Source organism: Dermochelys coriacea, chromosome 8 (assembly GCF_009764565.3).
Source record: "Dermochelys coriacea isolate rDerCor1 chromosome 8, rDerCor1.pri.v4, whole genome shotgun sequence".
NCBI lineage: Eukaryota > Metazoa > Chordata > Testudines > Dermochelyidae > Dermochelys > Dermochelys coriacea.
In genome coordinates this window covers 31,721,960-31,748,558 of record NC_050075.1, presented here as the reverse complement: position 1 = coordinate 31,748,558, position 26,599 = coordinate 31,721,960, and the positions used below count along the sequence as shown (strand labels likewise).

Here is a 26,599-nt window from a genome sequence, read left to right as displayed (position 1 = left end):
TATGCTCTTGCATCTGTGGTTTGGCTTTACAAGATTAGCACCTCAAGACGACTGTGGTACAGATTCCTTCTCTCTCTGTAATATGGCTATTATACCATATCTCCCATTAGAAAAGCCCCATTAATCACTTTATTTTAAAACTTCAGATTTAACTCTGAGTTATCAGCATTAAAGGTATTCCACCCACATGTCCTGAAAAGGAAATGTTGAGAAACAGTCATTACACAGAATTAAATTAAAAGTTAAAAGTCAAATTCTGGAGACATATCCACAATTATATATGCATGCTATTGGGTTCTATTAATGCTGAACAAATACTCAAAGAAGTTGTACAAGAATATTCATTCCAATTAGATCATGAGTTTGGATTCCACAGTATTTGTAACCCTTCTACATCCACTTTCCCCTGTCATTAGAGTTGGTGAACTCTGTTAACAAAATGTTAATTTTAAACTCACATATGCGTAAGGGGACTGTTGCCCCCTTACTAACATTCAATGGGGGTGTTTTAGTTGCTAGCTCCCAGTACTAAAAAGAGGGAAGGGTCGATGGGGAATCATGACCCTGAGACTGACAACCCCCAGGACAAATGGGGAGAGGCCAGTGCTCCAGGTCAGCCTGAATGACAGGGTGGGCAGGCTAATCAGAGAGTCAGGAGGTCTGTCCTCCATATGAGCTGGATTTGCCTGGGTCAGACAGAGTGGGGCCAAGCTAGGGAGAAAGCAGGGGCTCAAGCTGCGCTGGGAGCAGAGCTGTGCCAGATCCAGAGGGACCAGAAAAGCAACCCAGAGAGAGAAGACCCTTCCTGGGAGCAGAGCTGCAGCAACCAGGGCCAGAGGGGCCACAAAAACAGCCCAGGAAGCAGGTCAGTGCTGGGAGCAGAGTCACAGAAGCAGCCTGCAGAGCAGAGTGGCGCTGAGAGAGAGTGGTGGAGCTGGGGCTGGAGCAGTCCGGAGCTGGGTGCGGTGAGCAGCTGGGGAGAGCGAGGGGGACCCTGGGCAGCGGGCCCAGCACAGGGAGACGCCTCAGCCAAGGGGCTCTGCAGGCCAGGCTTGGATCCCCAACAGGGCGGGGGCGACACTGGGAAGAAGGGTCCTACCACTTAGAGCCTGAGAGCGTGTGGCCACCACCTGAACAAGTGTCCAACCCACAGCATCCGGGCAGCACAGCCAGGGCCTGAGAAGAAGGCCTGGGACTTACAAGGAACAGACTGTGAACTGCCAGGACATTCCAGAGACGCTGTTTGTGATGTTCCCTGCCACAGAGCGGGTTGATGTGTTTCCTTTAACCTTTCCCATTTTTCCTTATTCTTTTTAAAATTAATTGTTGATTAAATAACTTGCATTTGCTTTAACTTGTATGTAATGGTCAGTGGGTCAGAGAAGTGTCCAGTGCAGAGAGAGTACCCCGGAGTGGGGACACCCTAGCCCCTGTCCTAGGTGACCACAACAGGGTTTGGGGTCGAGCCACCCAGGAATCCTGGGCCCAGCCTCATTGGGTTTACGAGGACTCTGCCAGATAGGAGAGTGGAAGGGGAGTCCTCAAGGGCAGGGAGGCCACTGGGTAAAGGAAGTGGGAGCGAGGACTCTGATCCTTTTGCTAGCCCACTTCACCGGGGTAGTGCAGAAGCCAGGAAAGTTTCCCACAAGAGCAGGACTATTCCCCTGCTTACATATGCGCCAAGAGAGAATTTCAGTTGTATATCTGACCACAGTATTCACAGGTCATGCCACATTGGTTAGTTACGTAAGTCATGCAATCATGTTTCAGAACCACCACCACATGACTTTGGCAACTAACACCACACACTAGGAATGTAGTAGAACCCCTGTTTTATGAACTAATTGAGGATTGAGTTAATAAAAAGTAAAACTTCAATAAAATTGAGCAACTCAAAATTGTAGCTGGCACAGTGCATAAGTGCAGCATGTGCACTTCATCCTGTCCTTTGGATCACTGAAAGGTGTTTTCCAATGCACTGAAGGCACTGGAATATGAAGGGACGTTGCTTTGTTCATCATCATCATCATCACTTTTGTAATGTGATTTCTTTTCCATTAGGAAAAATGGTTTGCATAATTGGTCATTCATAAGAATGGTATTCATAAAATCAAAGTTTTACTGTATTTTGCAACAAACTGCAAACAATCTGCAGTACAAAAATAATTTCTAAAGAAAGGCATGTACAGTTTCAGACAACAAATACGTTTTAGAAATTTACTTTCTGCTCTGCAATGTTTATGAACAGGGGAGAGTCTGCTGCATATTTTACTGTAGCTTCACTGTAGCAATGCATTGCAATTCTAGAGACTCACAACCTTACAGTCACCTTATTTCATGCAACACGGACAGTCAGGAAAAGAATCTTACTAGCAAAACCAACAACAGAAGTGACAGATAGCTAGGGACTGAATTCCTCTGATCCAGCTTATGAGCCTTGTAATGTCCTCTGCCCTCTCAATTGCCTATAGAATGATCCTGTGGAGCAAGTATGTGTGGGAGGGAGGAAATGTTTATACAGTGTCACTGAGCGCTTTCTTGTACAAGCTGTTGAGAATAAATAAAACATTAGAACAATGTGAAGGTAAGCCCGGAAGAGATGCACGGGAACACAGGACGCTTTTCTTGAATAGGAGCAAATGTAGCACTAAAATCAGGAAGCTGAGGAAATATGGTGTGTGTATTTTAGGTTCTACTTACATGACCAGATTCGGTTGGTAGGAATACTGTGTTTTTCTTCCAAGATTTTTTTTTTTAAGGTGCTGACATTGACTTAATCAAAACTTCTGAGCCACCTTCATAATCATTTTCTTTTTAGGTGGAGTATTCTAGCTTATGATATGGAAATGTGCAGCTTTAATTTTACCAAATCTTCGATACACCTGTAAAGTAACTTGTTCATGCTGTTTATTCCTTTCCGAGCCTGCGTCTTCCAGTCAGAAACTCATGCAGCAGCATCAAAGAAAATACGTGATTAAAGTTTTTAAATTCTTTGAATACTCAGGGATCATTACTATTTAGTCTGAGAAGCTTTTGAAATGAGACATTGCCATAGGAAAGAAGTGGGTAAAACAGAACATGTGTTACCATCATTTTAAACCAGAGAAAAGCAGAGTGATAGTAATGCTGCTGTTTTTTAGAAAGAAAAAAAATCCTACATTTTCTACTGTTATTTGTCCTATTTGTTTAGGGGGCATGTTGTTTTGCTTAAACTCACTAATGTTGATTTACTCATTTGCCAAAACTGTGCAGGCAGTAAAAGCACAGGGGCTGTTAGAGATGTTCCCATTAGATAAGATGCACCAGATCAGCTGGTGGGAAATGTGCTGTCAGAGCAAAGCTTCTGTTTTATCATCTCTCATCCTTGCTGTCCTGAAGAAAGACAGCTCAAGGTGAATGACACAAAGTTTGGTGACTACAACTGGCAAGTGTCAATGGCTTATGCTACAAGACTTTGAGACCCATATGGTAACCTCCTTTACCTCAACAGAAATACAGATTAGAAAGTACACCGTAAACCCAGAGGTTTTAATTCACTGGGTGGGGAAAGATCACTCAAGTGTTGTACTATCAGTTCTTTCTCAGCACTAGGAATGTCAACATGTGACTTTTCTGACCACGTCCCCTCTTCCACAAACTTTTCAAGAATCTTTTCTATAAGGGCACCTTGGCAGCAATCAGGAGTTACAGCTGACTTCTGACAGCTATTTGTGACAGACTTACTTTTTTTAATCTCTTGTCTCTGAAATTTGATGCTCAACAGTCTTCAGACCTAGGAAAGTAGGTAAATGGTAGGAGGGCAATTAAAAAAAGGAGAGAAGTAAACTTCAGCTGAACTGATTTTAAATAGCAATACTCTGCATGCTATGGTGTTGAAACAGAGCATTGTTTTGTGCAGATTGCTTTCTAAAGCCAGAAATTTAATTTGATAAAGTTATTAGATTTTTGTATCTGTTTGTCATAAAGAGCAGAACAAATAAATACCCCAGCCCCTACTAACCAAAGTTGTGGCAGTAGTTCAGTTTCTGGTATTTGGCACCCACTACTTTTTACAAAAAAAAATCTAATCCTGTGCATTTTTCTCCTAATAAACAACTGAAACATAAATATTCATCCAGGAGCATGTTTTTCCAACCAAAACCATATGACACTTCTGAGGGTTTCTAAAATTATCTGAATACTGAATGAATGCTTCTTTTATAATGTCCCCGTTCCATGTCTATGCGAGAGATCAAAAAGAGCTTCAGACATTTATACAGAAAAACAGATAATTGTACAGATTCTTAATATTAGAATCACCAAATTACAAATGTACCCGATTTTAAAATAGGTCTAAACTCGCTATCCCAATGCAAAAAGGCTTTAGTGAAGTCATGAACTGTGCCATTAAGGTACATGTCCAAGTTACTGAAGATACACATATCAAGCGAAGCATGAGCGGAAACCCTTTATGAATAGTTAAAAAGTATGAATAACCTATGACTGTGGTTAATTTAAATAAGTGAAGGGGAGCAGTGGGAGAAATATCCCTGTAGGGGTCAGATCATAAAAAATAATACACTGGGGTTAACTTTGATCAATACAACACCTCAGAAGTTATTGGAGTTACAGCTGGGATGAATTTGGCCATTTTTTAAAAAATGACAATATAGCTTTATTAATGCTCCACTTACATTTGGTAAGGTGTGTAAAGACAACAAAGAAAGATGCTAAAAAGTCTGAGATAAGAAGTGACCTAGATTTTGAACCACAGAACTTATTTAAATGCTTATGGGACAAGCATATTACAAACATCCAAGCAGAAAATGACTAGACATGTGAGAGACTGACCCATCACTAGCCATGAAGCCTGTTATTTACAAATACTGTCTACCATTAACTTCTTGAAACTGCACAAAATTGCTTTTAGAAAAAGATACACTGACAACATACAAGAATGCAATAGTCTTGTAGCGTGTTTCTGTATTGGTACAGCCAATTACATTTTAGAAGTTAGAAACAATTACATCAGGCTACACAGCATCACTACGTAGCTCACTGCACACAGCAACTTCCTTAAAAGCATTTGCCTCTCAGAAATGAAGCAGAACATCCCAATAATCTCAACAACAAATCTCCTAATATGCAAAAGAAATCACCCTTCACAGCTGGCAGCAAAGCAGAACTAAGTGAATGGAAATTGCTTTTCTTACCTTTGTTGAGAGTGCCTGTGATGATCTTAAAGATGGTCTGGGCAAATTTAACAATCCCATGCTTACATTTCTTCGAACAGCCACTCATGGTTCAAATGTGGAGGAAGGATCTTATCTCTTACAAAGTCCAGGAGTACAAAAAAGCAGAATCCTTTCCAACTTCAGTGGCACTTTGTGCAATGCACAAAACTCTGGTGTTAGGCTCAGACACAGAACCACAGCCTCTGTGATGAGATGTGCTTCTATAAAAGCTTTCAGGGGTGATTACAGGAGGAAGCAGTGTATTGCCTTTGTTAAAGGTATAGCTCTTCCCTTCAGCTTCTCCCCTGCATGTGTATATACTTTATATGATGCCCTGTGGATGTGTGTGTCCTGATGGAACTTGATAAGCACAGGCACACAGCAAACCTCACTAAAGAGCAAGAGAGAGGAGGTGTTTGCTTTACCAAGCTTTGCTGACTGCCTTACAGGGCAGTGGTAATGCAGCAATTAATACTGGAGTCATAAGGGTAGTGACTGCTGCACAAAAAGGCTGCTATTTAAATTGCAACTTTTTTTGCTCGATCTCTCTTTCTTGTGCTAATCTCATTCAAATTTATTGACTTTAGTTTTGTCAGAGACGGGTACACTTCCTTTCAGATAACCTCCCCATGCACCAAAGCAGAGAGGTTTGGACTCTGCTGCGCATGAGTTTCAGGGTAGTGGAGATTTCTTTATTGAACCTGCTATAAATAATAAAGCAACAGTGCACCCAGAAAAGTCTTCAAGCAGATTTTCTTTTGCCTACCTAAAGTAACTCAACTTGCCAACTATTCAAAATGCAACGGTGTGCTAGTCAGCTTCCTAGAGATTAAATTGCTCCCTGCTAGACCTCTGCAGAGGATGTTAGCATTTTAGAGCTATGCATGATCTCCAGCATATAACTCCACCCCCTCTTAGCAAGCCTCCCACTTATCTGAATGACAGGTGTATTCACCAGCAACAGCCACTTTCTTTGGTTGCTTCCCTTGAGTCAACCAATTATTTCTGATGTGCCTGAAATACTTAGGGATAAACCAGCTTTGTGTCCAGCGGTTGCAAAGTTCAGTTGCTCAGAACCCACCAGGGCACTTAAGTAGTCTCAAGCATCATTGTGGTTTATTTAATGCTTAAGCCCTCCTGCTGGCTTAAAAAACCAAGAGTGTCTTCTTATCTCCAGGGGTGGGTGGGTGTTAAACAGAGCATTGCCTTAGCCACCTGCTCCCACCCAGCTTCTTCCACTTGGGATAATGAAATTATCCCTTTCTTTCAGGGAATCTACCTGGGAATATTAAACAGCATACTCCTACATTCTCACCAGGAAATAAATGTAAAGATGGCTCCTCACTACAGGGAATAAAGATAATCCTTCTTAGGGAACATTAAATGGCTTTGCAAAGTAGCAGAAATTCCCTTTCAGGCAGAATTCAGGACATGACCAATTTGTTCATCTCTGCTTCAGGAAAGAGCAAGATTCTGGTCACTTGAAATTCCAGCCTCCCTCTGACTTGTTCCTTTGTCCCTGCTCCTTAATGAGGTCCAGCTGAAAGGCCCTCCCTCTCCAAGATTGGCAGCTCAGTCTCTCCTCTCTACCCATTGCACTGAACCTTCGTTGCCTGGCTAGATGCAAGCTAAGTTTACCCCACTAGAAGGGAGCAATATCTTTAAGGACATAGGAAGTAAATACTTCACTGTTAGGTTTGAGGATAAGTCTACAGTTTCATAGCGGAGAGCAGAAACTTTTAGTTCTAGGTCATTAGCTCAAAGACAGGCCTGACTACTAGGGACTACAAATTATTACCATTTTATGGCTATTCAGTGGTCTGCATTGGAGGTGTTTTTTTTTTTTTAAATCCTTAGATTTTTTTTTAATAATCACTATTCTAAACATCCTAATTAGAAAGACAGCAGAGCAGGTAGGGTCTTACAAACTGCTTTTACTATATTAGCACAAGACCACCAAGTAATCCCTGCATCATAATCCCTTATCTCCTTCTATAGATCCTCACTGCTGACCCCTAGGATAGTCTGATGTGGGTCTCTCTCAATCTCTCCTATTAAAGCCATTCTACTTTGTATATATAATTAAATATGCATTGGGCCATAGAGAAAGAGTGAATGACTCTATAGCCCAGTAGAGACAGAGAGAAGTAGAAAAATCCTGTTCAAATCCCAGCTCCTTGTCAAGCAGAGTGGGGAATTGAACCAGGGTCTTCTCCATCTTGTGCGAGTTCCTTAACCACTGGAGCTAAAGGAAAAGCTCATCCCCTGAATTTGTGTGGAGCCAAGCCAAACATGCTTTCAGACTGTCTAGCAGCTCATGCCCTGCAGGTGAGATAGGTAGGGGAACATCTATCTTCACCTGGTTTGAGGATCCTACTGGGGTTTATGGATAAGCTAGACTCCCAGGTGCCTAGACTTAGGTGTCATATGCATGCCTAGCAGCAGAAACTTAAGTAGCCATGTGACTTTTATAGTGAAAATTTAGATGGCAAAGGATTTAGGCAACTCCAGAATTAAGTGGCAGTTGAGTGGGGGTTGTGAGGATCTCAGTGGCACCTACATTTTGGAGGTATGTGCCTAAGTCCTTTTGTGGATCTGGATACAACTGCACAGAGTACCTTGCTGGTTCGGGGCCCGAGCTAGCAGTGTCAGCGGAGAGGCCAAGCTCTGTGTAGGAATAGAAGTTGAGCTTTTCTAGAAGTGGTGCTCCTGGAGGAGGAGAATATATGGACAGGAGGACTGTGTTTGTGCTGCACTTGTTTGATAAGATTTCTTGAGCACTGTCAGGCTTGCTACTTTTACCAGCACTAACTAGGTTTCAAGGAAATACAAAACAATGAAGGTGCATTCAAAATGGAAATCTGATAAGTGATAATAAAATAATAATAAAGTGTCTCTTTTTCAGATACTGGAGTTAATGTTATGTAGAACACTTGCATTCCATTATTGCTCAAAGAGTCCATTCTCTTTTCTATTTCTAAGGTGCCGATTGCTTTCCCCAACAATGATAGTCTTTCCTATCAATGTCACACGTTTCAGTTGCATTTGAATGTTCCTTAAAGCTCATTGCCTCTGATGTTGCAAATAATAAACACATCCACATCTATGACTATGTAGGAATTTACATTCAACATTTCAGACAAATTCCACACAATATGTCAGCAAAGCACCCACTCTTTCCTCCATTACACTTTACACAACACAGATGAAGCCAGCAAAGTAATTTCTCTCTCACATAAAAATCTCTCCCTTCAATATAAGTACCTATATTAAAAATATATATTTAAACTGAAGTGTCTAGCAGATGGACTGGACTTTCCCTCAAGGGAATATTGATACTGACATTTATATGGTGTCTTTAATTCAGAGATCCCAATGGACTCAACAATCTTGCAATTGCCTAAGTGCCCAGTCTTGCAAACACTTACAACCAAGCATACTACTGTTTAATAACACCATAAGTAGTCACAATGCCATCATTATTCATCCCCCTGTGTAGGGCTGTTCAGTCCCATGTCGCTCCCCTTCATATTCTGACTTGGAAAATTGCATTCTGTCTATTTAAAATTCATCTGTAGGATCAACTGCATCACTTCACTTCCGGTCCTGGAATGCTGTTCTGTTTAGTAAGTGATGCATTCCATGTCAGAAGCAGCTGCATTTCAGTGATGGGCAGCTTAGGGACATATGAGCCCCTGCAGTACTTGAGTGAGAGAAGCACCTATGGTGTTTCAGCTGTGCTGGAGTGAATCCTATCAAACCCCCACTGAGCTACCCTTAGTCACATTGACTTGTACCCGATTCCACACATGGCTCCATTGACTTCAGTGGGATTATTCCTGGTGTGAGCCTAACCCTAGCCCTAACCCTAACCTTGGTGCAGTCTGGCACGAGGTACACAAAAGGCAAATTGCTCTTTGATTGCAGGGAGGCACTGGCAGGAGGCAACGTGCTGAGTAGCAGCCCAGTGCTGTCCAATACACGGAACATCTTCAGACTACCCAGATATATCCCCTGGACTGATAAACTCTGCTGACAGTGCTAGCCAGACTTCACTCTTTGGGTGCATTGGGGTGAGGTAAAGATCTCCCTATGCCCTCTCCTGGTATCTAACACACCTGCACATATCAACTCTAGTGGCTCAGAACCACAAAAATCAGGTTCTCTCTAGCTCTCTGGAATACTTGTATTGCCCCCATTATCACAGAATTTATTATATATTTATCCTCATGACACTACTGTGTGGTAAGGAAGTGCTATTATCTGCATTTTACAGATGGGAAGCTGAGGCACAGAGATTAAATAGCTTGCCCAAATTCACACAGAAAGTCCATGCAAAGTAAGATTCAAACATCAGTATCCCAAGCTCCACGTTAGATCCCTATCTTCTAGAACATCGTCTACCCCACCCACATACCGAGGCAGAAAAAATCAGTGGAAGCCTTTCAAAGTGTAGGCCTAAGGGATTATTTGAAGGAGGCGTAGTGAGTCTTTAGTGCAGTTGGGATTACAAGCCAATAATCCTGGCTCCCGTTCCCTGCCATAACCCAATGATTGCTCCATAGCAGCAATCTGCTTGAAGGGCTGAAGAGCAAACCTGTAATTGTTCAAAATAAAAACAATAAAAGGGAAAAGCTGTAATAAAGCAATAAAACCACAACAGGGAAATCAAGGAATCAGCAGGTCATTAATTAGGCTATTTCTGTATCGCAGATGTGTTGCATGTTTAATTGCATTTATGTAGATTGTGATACAATTTCTCAGGCTTATTTTTTTTAAAAAAAGGTGCTGTATTATGATACCAGAGCTAGCATCCCAGCCAAAGCCAGTGGCCGTGAAAGACCAGTCCTTTACTTACATCAAGAGAAGATTAACTTGATATCTTGATGGTGCATCCAACATGTCAATGTACTTTTAACACAAATTAAAGAGTGTCATTGTGCATCCAGTGTTAACTTCAGGGCTGGGCTGAGCAAATCTGGGTCTGCTTAGAAAGCCATTCATTTGGGGTTCCACTATAGCCACCAGGCAAAACACTCCTGTGCAACTTGCTCCCCCATCCCACTGCTACCTCCAAAGCCATGCCAGCTGAGAGGCAGGGATGGGATAATGGAGCATACCCAGAACTGGAGTGCATGGCTGTGGGGTGATGTTGGGGGAACAGGGCATTGAAATTTCCCGTTAAACCTGAAGAGGAGGGAACCTGCAGCATGCCCCAAGCCAGAATCATGCTAGATACTGGGATGCCCCATTTCCTTAGAGGGCAAAAAGTATCATCTCAGAGATGTCTGCATGGAATATCTGATGCTCCACACTGTGCAGGGAGAGTGGATCCTAATGAGTCAATTGCACACTCACATTGGCTCCCCCATGACCAGTGAGCTCCTGTAGATGCAAGAGCTACCCTTGTCCCAGGACCCAGGATCGGGGGAGAGGAGTGGCTTTATTTCATCTTTGCAGCTCCAGAATTCTGGGGCCAGCTGGGGACTAAACAGGCTCCAAGCACAAGGTAGAGCAGCCTAGATGTCCTCTAAACATATGCCCCATTGCCAATGGCCTGGAGCAATATTCAGAGCATAAAAATGCTCCTCTAGTCAGGCTCCCTTTTGCCCCAGGCACACTTCCCCTATATGGGGCTGAGAGGCAGGGGGTGCAGAGCTGCTAAACCAGCTCTGTTCCCACTGAGCATTCCGCATTACAAAGAGAATTAGTATGATTTGTATTGCTGCCGCACCTAAGAACCCTAGTCACAGGTCAGGACCCTAGATGCTGTACAAACTCAGAACAAAAAGCACCTGTCCCAAAGCACTTACAATCTAAGCATAAAGCAAGAGACAATAGCGGATACAGAGACAGACAGGGGAGCACAAGGAAACAATCTGACGGTATTGGTCAACAGAGTAAGCACTGTTCTCAACATCCCTGCCTACCTGTTGTCCAGTAGTTTTGTAGGCATCACAACAAAGGAGATTTTGAAGGAGGCTGATGACTTCAGGTAGTTTTTCAGATGTTTACAGGGAGTTCCTTATAGATACTGGAGCAGCATGGGAGCAAGAAGAAAGTCTACTTGTTTGAAAATTTATCAAGTGGACGATGAAGGCTGGTAGCAGTGGGCAATTGAAGGCAGGAATCAATGTCATTGTAGTGACTGAGAAAGGATAGGTATGATGAAGGCAGGAGTAGGGCCTTGAATTCCCCACTCAGCTGTTCCACTGGTTTTACTGGTGAAGAACCACAAGAGGAATGGTACAGTACAGATGCAGGCACTTCATCAGCTCCAGGTGACTCATGTTGCTTGCGTGCAGTTCTCCATTCAAATATGGAGGATAAGAGTCTTCCAAAGAGCAGCTGTTAATATCTCCAGGAAACTAAGGTCTTATCTTCCTCCTGGACTTCTTACAGTGCTCCATTGCTGATAAGCCAAATATGCAAAAAGAAAAGGAGTACTTGTGGCACCTTAGAGACTAACAAATTTATTAGAGCATAAGCTTTCGTGAGCTACAGCTCACTTCCTCGGATGCATTTGGTGGAAAAAACAGAGGAGAGATTTATATACACACACACAGAGAACATGAAACAATGGGTTTATCATACACACTGTAAGGAGAGTGATCACTTAAGATAAGCCATCACCAACACCAGGGGGGGGAAGGAGGAAAACCTTTCATGGTGACAAGCAGGTAGGCTAATTCCAGCAGTTAACAAGAATATCAGAGGAACAGTGGGGGGTGGGGTGGGAGGGAGAAATACCATGGGGAAATAGTTTTACTTTGTGTAATGACTCATCCATTCCCAGTCTCTATTCAAGCCTAAGTTAATTGTATCCAGTTTGCAAATTAATTCCAATTCAGCAGTCTCTCGTTGGAGTCTGTTTTTGAAGCTTTTTTGTTGAAGTATAGCCACTCTTAGGTCTGTGATCGAGTGACCAGAGAGATTGAAGTGTTCTCCAACTGGTTTTTGAATGTTATAATTCTTGACGTCTGATTTGTGTCCATTCATTCTTTTACGTAGAGACTGTCCAGTTTGGCCAATGTACATGGCAGAGGGGCATTGCTGGCACATGATGGCATATATCACATTGGTAGATGCGCAGGTGAACGAGCCTCTGATAGTGTGGCTGATGTGATTAGGCCCTATGATGGTATCCCCTGAATAGATATGTGGACAGAGTTGGCAACGGGCTTTGTTGCAAGGATAGGTTCCTGGGTTAGTGGTTCTGTTGTGTGGTGTGTGGTTGCTGGTGAGTATTTGCTTCAGATTGGGGGGCTGTCTGTAAGCAAGGACTGGTCTGTCTCCCAAGATCTGAGAGAGCGATGGCTCGTCCTTCAGGATAGGTTGTAGATCCTTGATGATGCGTTGGAGAGGTTTTAGTTGGGGGCTGAAGGTGATGGCTAGTGGCGTTCTGTTGTTTTCTTTGTTGGGCCTGTCCTGTAGTAGGTGACTTCTGGGTACTCTTCTGGCTCTGTCAATCTGTTTCTTCACTTCAGCAGGTGGGTATTGTAGTTGTAGGAATGCATGATAGAGATCTTGTAGGTGTTTGTCTCTGTCTGAGGGGTTGGAGCAAATGCGGTTATATCGTAGCGCTTGGCTGTAGACAATGGATCGAGTGGTATGATCTGGATGAAAGCTAGAGGCATGTAGGTAGGAATAGCGGTCAGTAGGTTTCCGATATAGGGTGGTGTTTATGTGACCATCGCTTATTAGCACCGTAGTGTCCAGGAAGTGGATCTCTTGTGTGGACTGGTCCAGGCTGAGGTTGATGGTGGGATGGAAATTGTTGAAATCATGGTGGAATTCCTCAAGAGCTTCTTTTCCATGGGTCCAGATGATGAAGATGTCATCAATGTAGCGCAAGTAGAGTAGGGGCATTAGGGGACGAGAGCTGAGGAAGCGTTGTTCTAAGTCAGCCATAAAAATGTTGGCATACTGTGGGGCCATGCGGGTACCCATCGCAGTGCCGCTGATTTGAAGGTATACATTGTCACCAAATGTGAAATAGTTATGGGTCAGGACAAAGTCACAAAGTTCTGCCACCAGGTTAGCCGTGACAGTATCGGGGATACTGTTCCTGACGGCTTGTAGTCCATCTTTGTGTGGAATGTTGGTGTAGAGGGCTTCTACATCCATAGTGGCTAGGATGGTGTTTTTAGGAAGATCACCAATGGACTGTAGTTTCCTCAGGAAATCGGTGGTGTCTCGAAGATAGCTGGGAGTGCTGGTAACGAAGCGCCTGAGGAGGGAGTCTACATAGCCAGACAATCCTGCTGTCAGGGTGCCAATGCCTGAGATGATGGGGCGTCCAGGATTTCCAGGTTTATGGATCTTGGGTAGCAGATAGAATACCCCAGGTCGGGGCTCCAGGGGTGTGTCTGTGCGGATTTGTTCTTGTGCTTTTTCAGGGAGTTTCTTGAGCAAATGCTGTAGTTTCTTTTGGTAACTCTCAGTGGGATCAGAGGGTAATGGCTTGTAGAAAGTGGTGTTGGAGAGCTGCCTAGTAGCCTCTTGTTCATACTCCGACCTATTCATGATGACGACAGCACCTCCTTTGTCAGCCTTTTTGATTATGATGTCAGAGTTGTTTCTGAGGCTGTGGATGGCACTGTGTTCTGCATGGCTGAGGTTGTGGGGTAAGCGATGCTGCTTTTCCACAATTTCAGCTCGTGCACGTCGGCGGAAGCAGTCTATGTAGAAATCCAGGCTGCTGTTTCGACCTTCAGGAGGAGTCCACCCAGAATCCTTCTTTTTGTAGTGTTGGCAGGAAGGTCTCTGTGGGTTAATGTGTTGGTCAGAGGTGTGCTGGAAATATTCCTTGAGTCTGAGACGTCGAAAATAGGATTCTAGGTCACCACAGAACTGTATCATGTTCGTGGGGGTGGAGGGGCAAAAGGAGAGGCCCCGAGATAGGACAGATTCTTCCGCTGGGCTAAGAGTATAGTTGGATAGATTAACAATATTGCTGGGTGGGTTACGGGAACCATTGTTGTGGCCCCTTGTGGCATATAGTAGTTTAGATAGCTTAGTGTCCTTTTTCTTTTGTAGAGAATCAAAGTGTGTTTTGTAAATGGCTTGTCTAGTTTTTGTAAAGTCCAGCCACGAGGAAGTTTGTGTGGAAGGTTGGTTCTTTATGAGAGTATCCAGTTTTATCTGTGTGTGTGTATATAAATCTCTCCTCTGTTTTTTCCACCAAATGCATCCGATGAAGTGAGCTGTAGCTCACGAAAGCTTATGCTCTAATAAATTTGTTAGTCTCTAAGGTGCCACAAGTACTCCTTTTCTTTTTGCGAATACAGACTAACACGGCTGCTACTCTGAAACCTGTGATTATGTAAGGCACTGAATTTAGCCGTATAGAGTGGAAATCTGTCAACTTCATGAAAAAACTCGCACAGATACAGACAGACATCATCTTCCTCTCCAAATGCAAACAGATGGACATCATACCGAAAGGACTGAAGGTAAAAAATCCATTACAATCTACATACCACACAGACTATGCTGACAGCTTGTGCCACACACTCTCAAGGAAACTGCGGAACCACCTGATCAACATCCTCTACAGCAAACAGGGAAAGATTAAGAATGAGCTCTCAAAACTGGATACTCTCATAAAGAACCAACCTTCCACACAAACTTCCTCGTGGCAGCACTTTACAAAAACTAGACAAGCCATTTACAAAACACACTTTGATTCTCTACAAAAGAAAAAGGACACTAAGCTATCTAAACTACTATATGCCACAAGGGGCCACAACAATGGTTCCCGTAACCCACCCAGCAATATTGTTAATCTATCCAACTATACTCTTAGCCCAGCGGAAGAATCTGTCCTATCTCGGGGCCTCTCCTTTTGCCCCTCCACCCCCACGAACATGATACAGTTCTGTGGTGACCTAGAATCCTATTTTCGATGTCTCAGACTCAAGGAATATTTCCAACACACCTCTGACCAACATATTAACCCACAGAGACCTTCCTGCCAACACTACAAAAAGAAGGATTCTGGGTGGACTCCTCCTGAAGGTCGAAACAGCAGCCTGGATTTCTACATAGACTGCTTCCGCCGACGTGCACGAGCTGAAATTGTGGAAAAGCAGCATCGCTTACCCCACAACCTCAGCCATGCAGAACACAGTGCCATCCACAGCCTCAGAAACAACTCTGACATCATAATCAAAAAGGCTGACAAAGGAGGTGCTGTTGTCATCATGAATAGGTCGGAGTATGAACAAGAGGCTACTAGGCAGCTCTCCAACACCACTTTCTACAAGCCATTACCCTCTGATCCCACTGAGAGTTACCAAAAGAAACTACAGCATTTGCTCAAGAAACTCCCTGAAAAAGCACAAGAACAAATCCGCACAGACACACCCCTGGAGCCCCGACCTGGGGTATTCTATCTGCTACCCAAGATCCATAAACCTGGAAATCCTGGACGCCCCATCATCTCAGGCATTGGCACCCTGACAGCAGGATTGTCTGGCTATGTAGACTCCCTCCTCAGGCCCTTCGTTACCAGCACTCCCAGCTATCTTCGAGACACCACCGATTTCCTGAGGAAACTACAGTCCATTGGTGATCTTCCTAAAAACACCATCCTAGCCACTATGGATGTAGAAGCCCTCTACACCAACATTCCACACAAAGATGGACTACAAGCCGTCAGGAACAGTATCCCCGATACTGTCACGGCTAACCTGGTGGCAGAACTTTGTGACTTTGTCCTGACCCATAACTATTTCACATTTGGTGACAATGTATACCTTCAAATCAGCGGCACTGCGATGGGTACCCGCATGGCCCCACAGTATGCCAACATTTTTATGGCTGACTTAGAACAACGCTTCCTCAGCTCTCGTCCCCTAATGCCCCTACTCTACTTGCGCTACGTTGATGACATCTTCATCATCTGGACCCATGGAAAAGAAGCTCTTGAGGAATTCCACCATGATTTCAACAATTTCCATCCCACCATCAACCTCAGCCTGGACCAGTCCACACAAGAGATCCACTTCCTGGACACTACGGTGCTAATAAGCGATGGTCACATAAACACCACCCTATATAGGAAACCTACTGACCGCTATTCCTACCTACATGCCTCTAGCTTTCATCCAGATCATACCACTCGATCCATTGTCTACAGCCAAGCGCTACGATATAACCGCATTTGCTCCAACCCCTCAGACAGAGACAAACACCTACAAGATCTCTATCATGCATTCCTACAACTACAATACCCACCTGCTGAAGTGAAGAAACAGATTGACAGAGCCAGAAGAGTACCCAGAAGTCACCTACTACAGGACAGGCCCAACAAAGAAAACAACAGAACGCCACTAGCCATCACCTTCAGCCCCCAACTAAAACCTCTCCAACGCATCATCAAGGATCTACAACCTATCCTGAAGGACGAGCCATCGCTCTCTCAGATCTTGGGAGACAGACCAGTCCTTGCTTACAGACAGCCCCCCAATCTGAAGCAAATACTCACCAGCAACCACACACCACACAACAGAACCACTAACCCAGGAACCTATCCTTGCAACAAAGCCCGTTGCCAACTCTGTCCACATATCTATTCAAGGGATACCATCATAGGGCCTAATCACATCAGCCACACTATCAGAGGCTCGTTCACCTGCGCATCTACCAATGTGATATATGCCATCATGTGCCAGCAATGCCCCTCTGCCATGTACATTGGCCAAACTGGACAGTCTCTACGTAAAAGAATGAATGGACACAAATCAGACGTCAAGAATTATAACATTCAAAAACCAGTTGGAGAACACTTCAATCTCTCTGGTCACTCGATCACAGACCTAAGAGTGGCTATACTTCAACAAAAAAGCTTCAAAAACAGACTCCAACGAGAGACTGCTGAATTGGAATTAATTTGCAAACTGGATACAATTAACTTAGGCTTGAATAGAGACTGGGAATGGATGAGTCATTACACAAAGTAAAACTATTTCCCCATGGTATTTCTCCCTCCCATCCCACCCCCCACTGTTCCTCTGATATTCTTGTTAACTGCTGGAATTAGCCTACCTGCTTGTCACCATGAAAGGTTTTCCTCCTTCCCCCCCTGCTGTTGGTGATGGCTTATCTTAAGTTTCAGAGTAGCAGCCGTGTTAGTCTGTATTCGCAAAAAGAAAAGGAGTACTTGTGGCACCTTAGAGACTAACAAATTTATTAGAGCATAAGCTTTCGTGAGCTACAGCTCACTTCATCGGATGCATCGGATTTTCAAATGCATCCGATGAAGTGAGCTGTAGCTCACGAAAGCTTATGCTCTAATAAATTTGTTAGTCTCTAAGGTGCCACACGTACTCCTTTTCTTTTTGCGAATACAGACTAACACGGCTGCTACTCTGAAACCATTGTTTCATGTTCTCTGTGTGTGTGTATATAAATCTCTCCTCTGTTTTTTCCACCAAATGCATCCGATGAAGTGAGCTGTAGCTCACGAAAGCTTATGCTCTAATAAATTTGTTAGTCTCTAAGGTGCCACAAGCACTCCTTTTCTTTTTGCGAATACAGACTAACACGGCTGCTACTCTGAAGCCAAATATGGACACTGTACATTTCCTTATTTAATCTGAGGCTTAAGGAGGGTCAGTATGAGATGAAAGGACATTTAAAGGCAAGTTTACAGTTTAAAAGAGGGTATTTTTCCCTGATGGCTTTGATGTAATAACCTCCAAGGAAATACTGAGAATAAATCCTTTAACTTCCTTTACATTGATTTTCCACATGCTTAATAACAGAATGTAGTACAGTGACACAGCATTCTTGGATATAACTATTTAACACACAAACATGCTTAGTTTAGTTTTCTGCGTGTAAAATCTCAGAGCCCTAGATAAACATTAATTACAAGGAAACATAAAACAATTGTAATGTGTAGAAAACTGTACATTCCCAAACTGCTCATAAGGATCATGGTGAGGTTGCAGGAGGAAAGGAAGGGCTCGGTGGGTATATAAAAGACTCACTGAATACAGGCTCAATTCAACCTTGGCCTAAGCAGCTACAATTTCTGTTTATTTCTAGAGTAGCTGAGCATGCTTATATCAGTACAGAATTTGATCCCTGCAATTTAAACCACAGAGCAGATTCCTTAGAGAGTAAGCTCAGGGTTAGGGATGGGTGAACCAGGCTGTGAACTTGCATGCTTTTCTGCAGCCCCCTTTGTATGTGAAGGAATTCTTGCCCCCTTTAAGGACAGTCCCTGAGGCAGGGGAAGCACTACTAATGCACCTCCATTGCAGTCATGCTGCTAGGGACCGGGGGAGAGGGCAGTACTGCATACTGTCATGAGGATGGTATAAGTAGCCTAGATAGGTAGATAAATAATGGACATGCTGCATTTTCAATCAAGCTATCTATCATTCTATTCAGCATTATCACCCGGAGTCATATGAACGTTAAGGGGAGCCTTCTTTGCATTTGTTTTTGACAGCACAACAGTTATCTTTGGTCTCAGACAATGCTCCTTAGCTCAGAGGCATGTGTGGATTGCTATTTATCAGTCTTTTCTCTAAGCTCTATGCAGTCATTGGATGGTCTTTTTATTTAATAACCTACCTGTCATGTACGTCATGTATGATTGCAGTTGTTTGTACAGAAATCTAGGGAATGTAAGAGCACATGGGGAAATATTTACATTAATGGCCAAAAATGGAATTTTAAACCAGAGATGATAAATCAGGAGAAGCCAGGGTTTGTGAGCAAAGCCTCCGGATCTAAAACACACACACAAATGTTGTACATCAAATGCAGTAAATCTCTGTATGACTGACCACATCCCAACACTGGACGTCACTCCACCCAGGTAGACCTATGCCTGTTCAGAGCCCCGTTGACTTCCCACCAAGGTGTGTGCCCACATGGAGCAGAATGGAGGATCAGTGCCTAAATAGTCTCTCTCTTTTCTTGAGGCAAACATAGCACTTGGAAGTACTTGCCATGCAAGCTTCCCACACACAGCTCGGTCAAAGTTCAGACATACTTCCAGTCCTGGTCTTCTCTTGAGAAAAACTTGCAAGTCTTGCCAAACTATCCAGGCAATTTTGTAATTCAGATTAAAATGAGAACATCAGACTCTTCCTGACTTGTGTCCTCAGGATGGTATTGAACCTACTTGAGGTCCAAAACCAGAGGCTAGGACCCTGCATGCCTAAATGTTTCATAGCTCAGCTCCTGTTGTGGAGAATGAGACCATAAATACAAACAAACACCAGTCTCAGCTTCACAGCTCTTGGCTGTGAGAGGCTGGGCAATGCCTTGGTGGTATGGCCTCACTGCCATTATGTCTGTCCTACTCACATACACATGTGGCAGCAGGAGATTAAAAGTACCAGGATAAGCAGAGCAGCGCAGAGTCTCTGAAGGAATATTCAGGAGGGAAGCAAATATATCCACTAGACGGCAACTCAGCAATCTGCACATTAAATTCAAACCCAACTAACACACTTGCACCACTATGGTACTGCTGATATTTTAACATGTTCACACAGTAATATTCCCCCTTAGCCCTTGTCTGAGGCGGTGGGTGTGCTGCAGAGAGGAGAGAGCGGAACTAAGGAATCTATTCATTTGTTCTCTCATTCCACCTAGAACACTCTTCTCCTCTCCACAACCAAGGACAGAGATACTAGTGGGTAAACATATATTAAGCCACACATACTGAAAATGCTGATACTTTGTTGGTGAAAAACAGTCTGAAAATTGGCAATGGAGAGTTGGGGGTGATGATCTTGACCTTGCATAATAGTCAGCGGGAAATGGGGGAAATCTTCCCCAGAAAAACATTCTGTATTTGAGGAAAACTGGTCTAATCCAAAGGTGAAGAACTCTGAAAAATCAGGGCCTATGCATCTGAAATTGTCCATCCAAAATTAGTAGACACATGGGAAAAGACTGCCTAGGAAGGAGTACTGCGGAAAGGGATCTGGTAGTCATAGAGGACCACAAACTAAATATGAGTCAGCAGTTGTCAAAAAAGCAAACATCATTCTGGGATGTATTAGCAGGAGTGTTGTAAGCAAGACATGAGAAATAATTCTCCACTCTACTCTGCGCTGATTAGGCCTCAACTGGAATATTGTGTCCAGTTCTGGGGATCACATTTCAGAAAAGATGTGGACAAACTGGAGAAAGTCCAGAGAAGAGCAACAAAAATTATTAAAGGTTTAGAAAACATGACCTGTGAGGGAAGATTGAAAAAAATTGGGGTTGTTTAATCTGGAAAAGGGAAGACTGAGAGGGGACATGATAACAGTTTACAAGTACATAAAAGGTTGTTACAAGAAGGAGGAAGAAAAGTTGTTCTTCTTAACCTCTGAGGATAGGACAAGATGCAACAGGCTTAAATTGCAGCAAGGAAGGTTTAGGCTGGATATTGGGAAAAACTTCCTGTCATAGAGGTTAAGCACTGGAATAAATTGCCTAGGGAGGTTGTGGAATCTCCATCTTTGGAGATTTTTAATAGCAAGTTAGACAAACACCTGTCAGGGATGGTCTAGACAATACTTAGTCCTGCCATGAGGGCAGGGCCTGGACTAGGTTGAGGTTCCTTCCACTCCTATGATTCTATGACTTTTGACCTTAATTTCTGTGACTCAGATCCCCATTTGTAAAACTGGAATAATTACATCTCCTTCCCTCACAGGAGTTTTGTGAAGATAGGTTCATTAGTTTTTGTGAAACACTCAGATGCCATAGTGATGAGCACCAGAGAGAAGCCCTTGAGGAAATTATTAATTCTGTCTTCATAAAAGGGTTTGAATAGCATGCAGTAGATAAGGCCTGGGGCCACACATTAAACAATAAGAAGAGAAATATTGAATAGCTGATCATTCAGTGAGCATCATCCATCCTATGCAGTGAATGAGGCAGGGGTCTGTGGAAAAAATTGTATGTGATCATGTAATTAAAGACTGTATCATAATGCGTACGCTCAAGGGGGTGAATTAATGTTGCACGGGTAACCTGAATTCTGGCATTCCCTAACTTTTGTGGTCTTGACTGTGAACATTAACAATGTTTTAACACGTTTTGTGTGTGTATAACTTATTGTGGCAGAGCACCACCCTCTTGTAGGACAATATGGCCCTGCAGGCCCACTCACTCAGCTCCCCTCTTCTGGGATTCAGAAATAAGCCACTTGTCACCAAAGTCTTTAAACAATTTCCCCCCGCCCCCATGCTGGGGTCTAATTTGTTTTGTTTAAGCAGTTTCTCCCACAAAAGAGTTCACCTTTAGATGAAGGGGGCTTCCCAACTCTCCTTCCTGGGGCTCCTGTCAGGGGATTTCCTGTCAGGCTTTTCCCTCTTGTTGTGCTCATTAACTCAGGCCAGTTGTGGCCTCCAACCTTCTCCTCAGCTAGCCCATCTTTACTTTAGTCCTTTTCTCCCTAGGCTGGGAGAGCTCAGCAGGCAACAAATTCCCCTACTGGTATCTAGTCCCTGGTCTGAGGGAAGAGGCAGAATTTACATAGCCCCTGTTCCCACAGCTGTTGCTGCTTAGCTGGGGGAGAGGGAAGTCTTGCCCTGCCCTCTCCAGAAGATCCCAGGCCCTTAAAAGAAGAGTAGTACAGATTTTCTCCAAGCACACACTTTTCTCCAGGACCATCTTCTCTCTCCTGTATTTGTCTATTTTTATAGATAGATCTGCATCTACACATATATATTTTACTTACAACTAGTAAAAGTGATGTATGCTTGGTAGCTTTAGCTGCCCGTGGGTGAAGCAGGAAAAAGAGAATGGATAATATGTCAGTTGTGTTTCAGTAGCTCTGTACATTATCTAACAATGTGGCTGTCTAGAGAGCCTGATATATGCCTTGATTACACAACGTATTTTCTTTTTTAAACTGCCATAATTAGCAACAGACTTGGTTGAATATTTTCTCTCCATCTCTTTTTATCTAAATGAAATTGATCTGGGGGATCCATGTTAATAACATGTAACTGTTTTACAGTTTTTTTGCATCCCTAGAACCCATTTACTCTAATAAAACAGGATTATGATTTGGGATATGACTTGTCTATGGTGAGCTACTTTCATATTAGTCTTATGCACTATGATTAAGTGAACCTCCTGTACTATGATTAAGTGAATGTTCCTCACCTCTGGCTGATATTCACTAATCTTCATATTCTATTTTGTATTTTATCCATTTGTGAGGTGGCAGCGTGTTAATTTATGAGACAAAGATCAAGCTCCATTGAAAGCAGTGAGAGAGCTATCCACTTACTCATCTGAATGGGCTCCAATAACTTGTACTTCTAGTTCTGAAAATAAATTCTGGTCAAGACAGGAGGACTTGCAGAAGTGCAGTAAAACAGGATATGGCAGCATGAGTCATCTTTCTTGATTAATTTTCCCCCATCATTAATTCTTTTTTGCGCAGTCACAAGCTAAATTCTGAAACTCCTAGGCAATTTTGATTTCCACAGAGAATTTTGAAAAATGAAAAATTGATTTGTTTTGAGAAGTCTTTTCATTGAGCTTAAATCTTGACTGGCAGTTCTGTATAGATATATTGTGTCTCGGGGCTTGCCTACCATTTTGCATCAGTGCAAAAACTGTATGTAGGCCCAACCTCAGAACAATATTGTTTCCCCAAACAAAAGAGACAAATCAGTTGCACTGTGGTATGCATCTCTGATACAGCCTTTCAGTCTCTGTCAAGCAAGCTACTATTGGTGCATCTCAGAAACCCCCAGAGCTCCCCGCTCTCTGACCATCTGGCTCAGCATGATTGGGTGATGATATATCCATTATGCATTGTAACCTGCATTTTCAAAAGCAGCTTTTGAATTTGGTGGGCAACTAGAGACACCTTAGGGTATCAGAGGATGGTACCCAGATCCTCAAAGGTATTTAGGCACCTAACTCCAATTGTAAAAGTTAGATGACATAATATGTTTGATGATCTGATCCTGGGTGTTCAGTACTTTCTGAAAATCAGGCCCATTTCAGGTGCTTCAAGCTGGGCTCCCAAAATTATTTATTGTTTTTGAAAATTTGAGCCAGTTCCTCTTCTGGTATAAATCAACACATCTCTCTGCTGAAATCACTGGAAATACACCAATTATACCAAGTATCTCAAAGTACATCCTTCATAAACATTAACATGTTAGGCCTTGGGCAATCCCTGCTGAGGTAAGTATTTTTGCTCCCATTCTATAATGAGGAAGCTGTGGCCCAAGAAAGTAAATTCACCTGTTCCAGCACCTAGTGAATTATAGAGATGGAACTAAAAGGCATGTTATTGAATCTCTTAATCATGTGCTTTATCTGCTGGACCTGCTCCCTTTGTAGTGTAAGTGCTGGTTAATAAGATCCTTCATTGTATATGATCAAAGCCTCAGAAGTAATGTAATTTTTTAGTGTGAAGTTTGTTTCATGGTTTATTTGACCATTCTCACTGTTAATGGTGGGCAATTTAATCACAGCTCCTGGGAATCAGGTGTTGGGAAATTGCTTGCTAGTAATTTCCAGGTAGGGCTTCTGAGTTTCTGTTTTAACTGAAAACCACCCCCAGTAAGAAAAAATAAAATTAGTGTTTATCCAATAAACACCAGAAAAAACACTAGAAATGGTTACTTGTATCAAGAGGCTTACCTCCATGGAGCAGTAATGCTGCCTATAGGGGTATGATTTCCAAAGTGCACTAAGGTATTATACATTAATAGGTCTATGTAGAACCTGCTGCTACTCACTAGAGGTTCCCTAGTGCACTTTACTGTAGTACTCCTTGAAGCAATACTATGTTAAAGTGCACTAGGGAACATTTACAAAGAAATGTCTCATTACAGTACTTACTACTGTAATGAGTAATGTGTATAATATATGATACTCATTACAGTATACACAAAGAGAAAGCCTCAAAACTCCCCTGATTTTTTGGAATTCTACATAAAACTTCATTACATTGCTTAAAATTAACCCTAGAAAATTAACTTAATAAATTTTGAAAAACAGATGCCCTATTTCCAGGTTACCGAAGCTGATGGTCCCCTTCTAAACGCTGCAGCAATGTGGTGTGTGCACTGGGCCAGAGCATATGCACTTTTTTCTTCTAATAAATGTGCATTTACATTTTGTTTTGTAATAATTTAAATTTCCTGCATACACTTTAAATACACTCTGGGCTCACCCCTTGGGCAACGTTGAGATTTTCAAGAACACCAATGTGATTTCAGAACAAGGAAATTTCACCTCAAATGGATTCGCAGATCTGCCAATAAATATGCTCAGAGAAAGAAACAGAGAGGTTCTTGACCGAAGAATGAGGCTCTATTTCTCTTAGGAGGGAGCTTGACTGGATTTCTCTCAGAGTGAACTCACTCAGCAATAGTAAGGAAGATTGTTGCACACTGCCCTAATGCTAATGCAAACACCAGTCAGAGAACACTTCAGTCTCCCTGCTCACTTGATTACAGACCTAAAAGTCGCAAAAACTTCAAAAACAGACTCCAACGAAAAACTGCTGAATTGGAATTAATTTGCAAATTGGACACCATTATCACTGGATGTATCATTACACAAAGTAAAACTATTTCCCCATGCTTATTTTTCCCCCTACTGTTACTCACACCTTGTCAACTGTGGGAAATGGGCCATCCTGATTATCACGACAAAAGATTTTTTAAAATTCTCCTGCTGATAATAGCTCACCTTAACTGATCACTCTCGTTATAGTGAGTACGGCAACACTCATTTTTTCATGTTCTGTATATGTATATCTTCCTTCTGTGTTTTCCACTGCATGCATCCAATGAAGTGGGTTTTAGCCCACGAAAGCTTATGCTTAAATAAATTTATTAGTCTCTAAGGTGCCATAAATACTCCTCATTCTTTTTGCTGATACAGACTAACACGGCTATCACTCTGAAACCTGCAAATACAGTGTGTCCCCAAAGAGTGAGACCCACACACTAACCCTTTTCAGTGGTACTCCTGCAACAGTATACCTCAAAGATGCATCACTCTGCATCCCCATCGGAATGATGAGATTAGTATAGTGTGAGAACACACTCAATTCTGTTCACCAATCAAAAATTAGCATATAACACACAAATGAACCCAAAGCAAGATAGTGTTTGGTTTTAGAAACACCTCAGTCAGGGTGGTATGCTGAGGGAACCCTGTTCGACGTCAGAAAATTGAAGGGTTTTTTGCTTGTTTGTTTTGTTTCTAGGCTAACTAAATAAAGCCTGTTTGAAATGCAGTATGAATGGATTTCAGAGTAGCAGCCCTTCTTAGTCTGTATTCGCAAAAAGAAAAGGAGTACTTGTGGCACCTTAGAGACTAATAAATTTATTTGAGCATACGCTTTTGTGAGCTACAGCTCACTTCATCGGATGCATTCAGTGGGTATGAATGGAGTGGGTCATGCAGGCTCATCAGTATTGTCATGAATTACGCAGGTCAGAGTGAATGTAACCAGACAGGGAAAGAGACTCTGAGCCCAAAATTACAATACTATTAAGAGCTTCCTTTATCCCTCTGAGAGCTCTCCACTGATTGTGTTTAAACTCTCCTTAAGTTTGTGAAAGGTTTGACATGAGAAACAGGTAGCACTTACCCTCCAAGCAGGTGTCACTAGCTCTTTTAGAGTCCCCAGAAGTGGATTTGGAAAACAAAAGGAACATCAATGGACATTATTTACATCTCCTAACTGACAGAAAATATTCTTTGATCATTCTCAGCTATTCACCCATCACTACTAAAGACTCTTATTATGCATTGTTCACTGAAGGTTCCAAATGAGATCGGGCCCCATCACACTAGGTGTCATATGCAATGCACAATAAGAAAGCTCCATTGTAGGAGAGAAGCAGGAGGCACTGAGAATGAAGACTCATATCATTAGGTATTTAGGCTCCTAATTCCTATTGAAACCAATGAGAGTTAGGCATCTAGATACCTTTGAGGATCTAGGCCAAATCAACTTGTCCAAGGTCACATAGCAAGAAGGGAAATCCAGGCCTCCTAACTCCCACTCCAGGACCATTAGACCACACTGCCTCACGACCAAGTAAGCCTTCTCCTCAGGTCCCTATGGCTATGTCTGCAATGATGTGATGGTCCAAGCTACTTCACAACACACCCCAGGCAGCTAATAGTGGAGTAATAAACACATCCTCTTGTGTCTTGAAGTGCTATCCATAGCCACTGCAACCGACCTATACAATTAAAAAGTGACACAGGTTGTCTGTTTTGTCTCTACTGAGGTGTCCTCCCAGCTAGACAAGTTTTGCCTTTTGCAATTTGTTCAGCTGATCACTTGTATTGCATGGTGCCCCCATATTCTCAAACCCCATCAGTAATCGTGCCTCACTGAGATCTGCAGCTGAGATCTGAATTTT

The 26,599-nt window shown here is 42.8% G+C and overlaps 1 protein-coding gene across 1 annotated transcript in view; it reads right to left on the bottom strand.

Moving 5' to 3' along the window:
• KCNIP1 (potassium voltage-gated channel interacting protein 1) overlaps positions 1-6,037 on the bottom strand; it is an 831,960-nt gene extending 825,923 nt beyond the window's left edge. The window contains exon 1 of the mRNA XM_038414238.2: positions 5,193-6,037. Coding sequence (XP_038270166.1) covers positions 5,193-5,280 — 88 coding nt within the window. The 5' untranslated portion in view covers positions 5,281-6,037. The remainder of the gene's footprint in view (positions 1-5,192) is intronic.
• Between the last annotated feature and the right edge of the window lie 20,562 nt (positions 6,038-26,599).